Here is a 10,250-nt window from a genome sequence, read left to right on the forward strand (position 1 = left end):
GACACAAGAGACTTGGGTTTGATCACTGGGTTGGGAAGATCCCCCTGGAGTAGGAAATGGCAACCCACTCTAGTATTCTTGCCTGGAAAATTCCATGGACAGAGAAGCTTCATGGGTACAGTCCATGGGGCCGCAAAGAGTCGGGCATGACTGAGCGCACACCCACATACAGATTTGCGTGTATGTGTGTGTGGGGGGTGGCATGAAAGAGGACCGTGGGCCATAGGGGCATTAGAGGAGAGAAGCTATGAAATCTCCTTTTTACATGCTGAGAGGAGGGGCCTATTTAGCAGATACATCATGCTGGTTGGGCAGGGTTGGGGCTCATGGGAGAGCTAGAGTCATGAAGCTTTACATGAGACTGGGAACCACTGTTGTAAGGTTTTGCTACAGTTATAACCTGAGTGAGGCTCAGAGATGGGGTCACATGGATTCACTCAAGGTTGGAGTTTTGCCAGTTGTGAGGGGGGGTGCTTTTGGGGTGGGGGGCTTCATTGTAATGATGGACTGTGGTCTCTGAGCTGGGTGGCGGAGAAGGAGAGGCCCTGATGGGGGTGAAGGATGGTGAGGATGCGGCTGGAACAGCGGCTGGACGCTTGTGCGGTTAGAGACTCTGGAGAAGAAGGAGTGGGGTGGAGAAGGGATGGGGAGGATGGGAGGGTGTGGTCAGGACTTGGGCACTGTTGGCCTTTGGAGGTGCTGCATTTCTGAGTGGCTATGATGAGCTGGTGAAAAAGATCACTCTGAATCAGCCCGTTGCCCCACACATCTCGTCACTAATGGTGTCCATTCATTTCTGTCCCCCAAACATCTCAGTTGTATCTACTTCTCTCCAGCTCCAGGGCTGCCACCCTGGTGCACACCCCACCATCCTGTCTATACCCTGACCACACAGCCCTTGGGGTGGGGGCCTCTTTGTCCCAGTGCCCAGTCTTCCCATGCCGCCCACTCCTGGCAGCCGGACCATGCTTCTAAAGCACAGATCCGATTAGGTCTCCTCCCCAGTTTGACAGCATTTATGAGCCTCAGATTCAAGTGCACCCTGCCCCGTGGGGAACCCCTGGGCCATCCCAAGTGAATCCTTGTGGTCACCAGACTGAGCCACCTTCCGGTCCTCAGATGACCGCGTGCTTCTTCCCTGTCCCCTGGGGGCACGTGCCGCTCTGCCCTTCCTCACAGTCAAGGCCAAGTTCTGTTAGGTGCTGCGCCCACCCCCACCCTGACCTTGGAGTTGTCCTTTCCCCCCTGCGTTTATCCTTTGTGGGGTTTCTTTATGGCTGCGTCCCCAGAAACTCACGCAGTTCCTGGAAGAGAGTGGGCCTTCATTGATGCTTGGATGAATTCATAAATGAAGTGTTGGCTGCTGCGAAGATCATTCCCGAAAATGCTTTCCGGAGGCGTCCAGTCTCTGGCAGAACAAGGTGCTTTATAGCAGGTTTTCCTCTCCTCACGATGCTTCCTTATAAAGGCCACTGCTGGCTGCCGTTCACCAGGTGCATCAGTAGCATACCGTAGACATCACATCAGTGATTAATGGAATTTATTTATCAAAATGCCACTTATGATATGATGACACTATGTCTAATATGACATCTGCCTTCTTAAAAACAACTTCAGGGTATTATTAAAATAAAACCAAAGTGTAAGAAGAGTAGGACAAGGTGCAGAAGTGTGTAACTAAGAGTGTATATCGGTGAAAACAGTTAAGAGCATGCTTGGTTCTTAATTGGGCTTCCCTTGCGGTTCAGACAGTAGGAATCTGCCTGCAGTGCAGGAGACCCGGGTTTGATTCCCAGGTCAGGAAGATCCCCTGGCGAAGGGAATGTCTACCTGCTCCAGTATATTGCCTGAAAAATTCCGTGAACAGAGGAACCTGGTGGGCTTGATCTATAGGGGTCGCAAAGAATCAGGCACAACTGAGCGACCAGCACTTTTGCTTCATTTCACTTTCGTTATTATTTAAATGGACATGTAATATTAAGTAACATGCCTCAAATACTGCCATTGATAGTTCCTTTATAAAAGTGAGTACTATTCCTCTGAACCTAAGATTTTATCCATTAGAAGATACACCACTATTTTATGCATCACCAAGCAAGAAAAACATACCATCAGCCAACAGTGATGCCACGCTTGTGAAATGTATGTCCGCCCACGGACTCCGCCACTGTGGAGAGTGAGCGAGCAGAGAACTTACCTCTAAACAGTGGTTCTCTGTGGAGGCGGTTAGGCCCCTACCTGGGGACATTTGATAGTGTCCAGAGACATTTTCCATTGTCCCAGCTCGGGGGACGGGGTAGAGTGCTACTGATCTCTACTCAAAAGAGGCTGCTTCCACCTCCTCCAGCGCGCAGGAACCAACCGCCAAAAACCATCAGCTACAAATATCAACACCGCCGATACCGAGATACGATGGTCTGAAGCAAGGAGACTTGCTTGCACTTTTTATGTTCCACCAGCACCTTCTGGATTGTCTTTGCCTTTTATTCCCATAGAACTTCCATCTCCAACACTGGGCCTGTTCTGAACGCCCAAGTGAAAACTCTAACAGAGCATTTTAGGAGCAACCAGGCACCAGAGAGATGATTTATTTCAATAAATTAACCTAAGCTCTGCCTAAGCCTTTATTTCCCCTACTCTGGTATAAAACCAGAAAATGCACTCAGCCACTTTCTGCATTTTAATTATACTTTCAGAGGATAGAGCAGTTGTATGAATTAAGAAGCCGTTAAGATGAAATTGATTTTTCCATATATGCTGAAAGATGCAGAGCTTAATATGTGTTATAATTAGGGACAATGGAATCAATTGTAGAATTATTTTTAAGACACCAAAACCCTAAATTAATTTCAGCTGATGACCTTTTGCAGCTTATCACTTATTCCCTTAAAATCATTTTAACACATTTCCAAGTCCTGCTTTCATCAGGGAGCCAAATGCAGTAGCGATCAAGGTGGTGCTTGGGGGACATTTCTTGGGGTCATAACAGGAAGGAAGCTCTGGAAATTAGAAAAGAAAGGGCTCCTGTTGATCTTTTCTGTCCAAAATGCATGATGTATTTGAACTTCTGAAACACGGTTCTGAATGCGTGTCTCAACTTCAGGTTTGACCAATGAGAAGAAAAAATCAAAAAGAACATGTCCCTTCTCCCTCTGGTGTTCACACTGATGCCGTAAGGAAATACGTGAAAAGAGCTTGGGTGACTCAAAGATGGTTGTGTCGTGACAAATAAGAGGATAAACTTTCAATGAAAAGTCTATTAAATTCCAAGGCTGAATGGAGCACTAACCTGCCCTTTTGGTGTTGACGATGGGTCTCTGCAGGTTCCAATCGAGCCAGAAATGCCTGTCATGGACATCACATGACAGGCACAGTTACCAAAGGAGGTGGTGGTCCCAAGCAAAGCCCTGTGAACCAGTGTCTGGCAGAGTTTTCTAGATACCCCTGACTCCAGTCTCACCTCCCTGCTCCAAGATACACCTGGATTTCACCCCACATTTTCAGGCATCCAGGCTTCCCTTGTGGCTCAGCTGATAAAGAATCTGGCTGCAAGGCCATAGTCCTGGGTTCAATCCCTGGTTTGGGAAGATCCCCTGGAGAAGGGAAAGGCTACCCACTCCAGTGTTCTGGCCTGGAGAATTCCAAGGACTGTATAGTCCATGGGGTCACAAAGAGTCGGACAGGACTGAGCGACTTTCAGTTCACTCACTCAGTGCTCAAATGCTTGTCTTCTCCCCACCATCGAATCCTAGTTGAAAGAAAACCTTGCATCAGACACTCACAGCATAGGGCGGACCTCAGAGAAGAGTCTTCCTTTCACTTGTCTCCAGGGCAAAGAGCTAATGGGCCTGTGCCTGGACCTGTGTCAGAGAACTGACGCATGCCTCTCGGCTTTGAGCAAAACGCTTGTTCAACCTTCCTTTTGGTGGGAGACGACTCTGTAATGCCACTGTACCGGAGTCACTCCATCAGGAGGTCCTCTGATTTACCCTCTTTTCAGGATAAATCTATGGTCTTCTGCCAAAGCAGGAGTCTGTACATGGGAACTGGGGCGGGGAGGTGAGGTTGACCTGATTCTTAACATTCCAGTGGATCCTCCTTCGTTAGTACCACCTTCATCACATCTGACAGAAACACATTCCACGAATACTCAAGTCTGTTGAGGGTCTGTTAGCGATCTCCATTTCAAGAGACACCCTTCTCAAAACTGCTCCAACGATTTCTCCTCACTACTCAGCAAAATGCTATCTGTGTCATCTTCTCTCCCTTTCTGTTTATTTGGTTTCAGGTTCTTTTCCATTATAAATTATTACAAGATACTGAGTACCCATGTATTTCTCCATAGTTCTAAGTTTTTTAACTGTCATTAGCAATCCTGCTTCTTTCATCTCTGATGCTAACAATTTAAGTATTTTCTCTCTTTTTTATTTTTTGGCCTATCTAGCTAAACAAATCTTTACAAAGCATAGGCTTCTGGTTTCATTGATTTTCTCCATTGTTTTTTAAAATTTTAGCTGAGTTTAAGAAGAGACCAAAAGTGAACATGGGTGTTGAGTCACTTGGTATCTTAAGTCTCTGTAGAATGTCTCCAAAAGGGCTATTAAAGATTTTGGATCAGATGCCCCAGCTCCCAACTTGGCGCTAATTTCCGGACTCTCTTGAGAATCAGGTGGACTACTTTTCCTTGTGGAAGGCGGCGTGTGACTGTGTGATTGACAATCACATAAGAATCATATTGCAGGGTAGTTCCCAAAAGAAAGGGATACAGCACTGGCCAGTGGACAGCCAAGATCCCAGACATAGGGCAGCTTTGTCCTCCAAAAGATGCTGATCTTGAGAAGGCAAGGATTTTCCTCCACTGCTTTGTATTCCAAAACTATTGGCTCTGTCTCAGAAGTACTGGTTACCCAAGCAGGAAGCAGCACCGGGCTTGGTGTTTCCCTCCACTGTGAGCCTCAGTAACATCTGTTCACCCTTAGTGCTTCTGAATCCACTTATTAATGTGGACACCCGTCATTAATGTGCATGCCATGTATTTAGGTGGTACACAAGGACAGGAGCGGCTTCCTGGAGAATTTCATGCCCGGAGAGAACAAAGTGGCTGTGGCAGGCACTCCGGGCCCTGGACTTTGGGGATGCAAAACTATGGTTTGTCCAGTAGCCACGGATGGATGTAAGAGTTGGACCATAAAGAAGACACTGGGTGCTCTTGAAGAATTCATGCTCTGGAGTTGCGGTACTGGAGAAGACTCTTGAGAGTCCCTTGGACTGCGAGGGAATCAAACCAGTCAATTCTAAAGGATATCAATGCTGAATATTCATTGGAAGGACTGATGTTGAAGTGGAAGCTCCAGTACTTTGGCCACCTGATGTGAAGAGTTGACTCACTGGAAAAGACTTTGATGCTGGGAAACATTGTAGACAAAAGGAGTAAGGGGTGGCAGAAGACGAGACGGCTACATAGCATCACCGACTCAAATGGACTTGGATTTGAAGAAACTCTGGAAGACAGTGAAGGACAGGGGACTGTGTTTTGCAGTCCATGGGGTCGCAAAGAGTTGGACATGACTTAGCGACTGAACAATAACAATGGAAAGGGAGGAGAGATTGTGCCTTCCCTTTATCTGGAGGATGAGTGGCAAGTAGGGGGTGGGAGACATTTGTTTCTCTCCTCTAATCTTGGAAGCCCTAAAAAAGGACATCTGCTGTGGAAAACTCAATGTATGCACATTGTTTGGGTTGATGCTCTTCATTCCTGTAAGGATTTTTTTTGCATTATTCTCTGAAAATAGACATCTGGATATTAAGGAAATAATGTCATCCTTCTTAAGTGTTTAAACTCTGAGTTAAACAAACTTTTGTTTCCTTTTGAGACCTCTAGTCTAGAAGACAAGGCTTTTGAAGGACATTTTAAATGGCAAACTTTAAATAAAGTCAGCAGTTGGTAGGTCAATGACAACACCTATATGTTATTGTCCTTTTCCAACTTAAGAGGAACAAAAGGCCTCAGCCAGAATCAATTAGTCACCTATGATGGGACATGATGACATTTTCACTCTTGAACTTTTCTGGTATAAAAGGATCACCCAAGGAGGATCTGACAGTAAGAGTGAGGAATCTGGGAATAAAATCACCCATCCGTAGAGGTCTCAGGAAGTCCAGAATGATTAGGTAAGAGATTGCATTTTTCAACAAAGAAAAATGTTGAATTTGTATACGCTTTTTAATTTATGCTTGCCTGCATAAGACTTTTCTGAATTTTTTTCCCTACTCTGCAGTTCATTAAAATTCAATCTTATTCTGGTTCTGTTGATTTCTACAATGCATGTGTTCTGGTGTCGTCCAATTTCACCTTCTAAGGTAAGAGTTTTGCCTCTATTTTTGATGCTTGACTAAATAACTAAAATTGTAGAGTATGTAAATTCAAAATAATCTCTAGAAATATGTAACAAAAGTTATTTCCTTTATTATTAGAGCTTACAATGAAAGAAATATGAGGAACCATAAAATTAGGTAAAAAGGAAGATTTTTACAATAGTAATACAGGTTATATTAAACTTTGCTTTGAATTATTTAAGAGTTGGCCTTGCATAAGAAAATAATTTCAACATAAAATGTAAGTTACTTTGCTCCTGATAAATTGTTTGTTTCACAAGCATCAACTCATAATCAAAGTGAACATTTAACACTTGAAACTATATTAAAGATACAATGGATTATTTTTCAAAAGCAGTAAATTTCTTAATTTTACAAAAATGGTAACTTTTTCAGATACAGGATATAGATAATATGTCAGTTCTCAATGAAACATAATATGAAATATTAATTCATACGTTTATTGAAGAATTTTCTTGAACTCCTAACTGTATTCATTGAACTCATCAAGACATTTAGAAAATGGCATTTTCTTTCTTTGGAATTTTTAATGCTGTTTCTACATGATATTTCAGTTGTGTTATGTCAATACTTCACTTAAAAATTTAAAATACCTTTTGTCATTGATAGATTTTTATACTTTAACTCTGCTTCAGTAAAACTTAACATGGCACACAGTAATTACTGAAATCAGTGTAATTTATGAAGCCCCTTTTAAGACAATGAGGTGCCACATGAATTCTGAACAATAACTATATGTCCCAACATAATGATCTAGCTATTTGCATTATGAGTCTTCTCACCAATCTTTGCATGTCATTTTTCTATTTCTTGTTTACTTAATCTAGTTTCTTTTTTCCTGGTTAATTCCTATGAGCATTCCACACTAATTTAGTCATTGATTCTGTAAGACAACACATTGATCAAATAGATGAGTAACAATCCACAAATTGGTATATTTTCTCAAATGCCTTCCTAATTACTTTCTATTCTTTCCCTGAAGGTTTGTTCATGACATTTCTGTTGAACAAAGGCACTTGTGCATTTTTTTAAAATTAAGACTGTTTTTTCTTCTGTTGTTCTTATGAGATCGTCTTGTCCATAAATGAAATGTTTCTTCCTTCACTGAATTTTCCATATTTCTGTTTTTTCATATGACAATTTTGTTCTCATTATAACTGCATCACATAGTAATGGTGCCAATTTGACTGTTTAGGGTGAATGATTATGCAAAGAACATAGAGACTTTTATAACATTTGTTGTAAACTTCATAAAGTTTATCAAGCAGGCAAATATACAATATTATGCAGTTAATGAGTCTGTCTGACAAGGACTCCCTTCATTGATCAGCAAAGTATCTTTTTAGGGCTGTTTACTGATGTTTTGGGTTTCCCAGGTGGCTCAGTGGTAAAGAATCTACCTGCCGATGCAGAAGACACAGTTTCGATCCCTGGGTCAGGAAGATCCCTTGGAGTAGGGAGGGGCTACCCACTCCAGTGTTCTTGCCTGGAAAGTCTCATGGACAGAGGAGTCTGGTGGGCTATAGTCCATGGGGTTGAGAAGCGTCAGACACAACCAAAAGACTGAGCACACACACATTGATGTTTGGGGGCTGTTGTAACTAGGATTGATGCATATATATATATATATATATATATGTTTGCAATATAAATGTGGAATTATGACAATTTCTGGAAAGAACTGGAGTGTTCCCCTTCCTGAAATGACTCATAGGCCCTTGTTGTTGGAAATTTAAACTAGATGGCATTATATCATGCTTAGATCTTCTCTACTAACACAGGGTAAGACATAGAGTGTAAGAGTTTTTGATTGGTTTTCCCATGACAAATATGACCAATACCTCTGAAATTCTCTGATTATTTCCAGATCTAAAACTCCTAAATGCCCATGCATTCCCACAAAGACCGGTGGGAATGGTTTTTCTAGGGGCTCTGATTGCTAGACCACTTAGGGAGCCTCCACCCTAGTGGGGGGTGGAGAATCTTGAGATGCACTCTGGTCCCATCTTTACTTTCAAAGTCACTCTCAAACCAAACTTGTTTTCCTGTACTGGGAGAGGAAATGTGTGCTTTTGGCACTGTAGAACATTCTTTATCTATAATAAAAGCATTCAGCCCCCTTTCATCTTGTAGCTCTCACACAGTTGAAAAACATGGGCTTGGAGTCTGATGCCTCAATCAAGTCCTGCTTCACCTATATGCCATGTAATTAATTTCCTTATTTAAGGGAAATTACAAGCAAGGAAACAATAGTACCAACTTCAAAAAAGCTTTTTGAGGGGCTAAAATCAGGTGATACAAATAAGCACATAGCACAAAGACTATCCATCATGCCCCTCAGGTCTTTATTCAGCTTCTCCTTCTACAAAGCATGGGATTGAATTGCGTGTTCTCGATGGCCAACTTGAGCTCTAAGATGTCAGACGTGTTTCTCTCACAGCTAAGTGTCCCCTGTACCATCTTACATCATTCAGGCCTTTTAGCCCCTGGTGGAACTGAGCCAAAGTCAAGAGAGAAAGATGTTGACTCTCAAGTTCAAAGACATCCTTGTGGAGAGAGAGACTTGGAAAATGACTCGGGACAGGCCTCAGAAGGAAAGTGACTGCAACTGAAGCCTGGAGTTTGGTTATCATGGGTTGTTTTTCTCGGTGAATTAAAAAAAATATTCCCAAGACTAATTAGTGCCACTTGAAAGGTTCTTTATAAAGTAATAGCAACAAGATAACTATAGGGTATACGATGCAAATACTGAATAGCTGCAATCACGTAAGTAGTACAAAATTCAGAGAAGAGGGTAGACAGCTTCAAACAGTATTTTGTATTTTGATAAAGTCTGTATTTAAAAAATATTTTAGCAAAACCCTCTTTGAATATTGGCTATATTGGATTTATCACCGTAAGATTCTGAAAATTGTTATGATTGAAATAAGCTTTGAACCCTAAAGCTGTATTCTCTCCCTCTCCCCCATCTTAATTGCCAGGTGTCTGGAAAATCTGATTACTTTGTCCTTCTGCTGAACAGCTGCCCAACCAGGATGGACAGGAGAGAGGGACTAGATTTTCTAAAGTCAATTTTGGAGAAGACACTTATGAAAAGGTCCTTTCGCAATGGTGTCGGCACAGGGGTGAAAAAAACTTCCTTTCGAAGAGCAAAAACGTGAATAAGTGTGCAAAGGACTCTGGGAATTAATCTCAAATTTTGTATAGTGTGACTAATGTGCTAAAAGTCAGTTATATCTTTATTGTTAAGTATCGGTATGCTCTCAGTTCTTAAATATCTTCACTCTCCTTACTGGTACAGAGTAAGTTTTAAAAAATGTAAGCCCGTGTCAAACTTTCACTGTGGGAGAATAAAATATTTATGTGATCAATTAGCAGCTTGCCTGAGTAGGGATAGACACATTTGCTTTGATCTTAAATTGACCAAAAAGTATGAGTGTCTTTACTATGATGACAATGGTGTGATTTTTTTTCCTGGGCCTGTAATATAATACTGATTTTTTTTTTTCTTTTCAACATGGTTTTCTGAAATGGCTTAGCAAGGCCAATGCTTTGGGGATGTGTTATTTCAGCTTCTTTTTAAGTGTTGTGAGAGTAAGCAAAGTTAAGGCTCATGACACAAGTGTATTTTCCTCAGTCGATTGATACCAGAAGCAAATATGAGCAGAGCCCTCTGGATCTAACTCTTGCCACCCTTTTCCATCAAATAAACTTAGACATGGATCATGGCTTTGTCTTGGAAATTTATCTTCTTTTTAAATCTCAAAACACAAAAATATCGCTGGTAAAGATCAAGACAACCAAAAAACTACTGATGACCCATCGTTGCTATGGGGACCGGGATGGGGGTTGGG

The 10,250-nt window shown here is 42.1% G+C and overlaps 1 protein-coding gene across 1 annotated transcript; it reads left to right on the plus strand.

Annotated features, from left to right (window-relative positions):
• The first annotated feature begins 570 nt into the window (after positions 1 to 570).
• On the plus strand, positions 571 to 9,557 carry NPS (neuropeptide S). The gene is made up of 4 exons (XM_070469819.1): positions 571 to 603; positions 5,041 to 5,173; positions 6,248 to 6,360; positions 9,378 to 9,557. Exons 1-4 carry the CDS (start codon positions 571 to 573, stop codon positions 9,555 to 9,557), a joined length of 459 nt encoding a protein of 152 aa, XP_070325920.1.
• Positions 9,558 to 10,250: the final 693 nt, after the last annotated feature.

Source organism: Odocoileus virginianus, chromosome 7 (genome assembly GCF_023699985.2).
Source record: "Odocoileus virginianus isolate 20LAN1187 ecotype Illinois chromosome 7, Ovbor_1.2, whole genome shotgun sequence".
In the NCBI taxonomy this organism is placed as follows: Eukaryota; Metazoa; Chordata; class Mammalia; order Artiodactyla; family Cervidae; genus Odocoileus; species Odocoileus virginianus.

What these genes read in the sequence shown, in the direction of transcription:
- NPS (XM_070469819.1), top strand. Translation starts at nt 571, where the DNA reads ATGCGGCTGGAACAGCGGCTGGACGCTTGTGCG. An exon ending in AGCGGCTGGACGCTTGTGCG is followed by an intron (nt 604 to 5,040) that starts GTTAGAGACTCT and finishes CCATGTATTTAG; the next exon opens with GTGGTACACAAGGACAGGAG. An exon ending in GTCCAATTTCACCTTCTAAG is followed by an intron (nt 6,361 to 9,377) that starts GTAAGAGTTTTG and finishes CTTAATTGCCAG; the next exon opens with GTGTCTGGAAAATCTGATTA.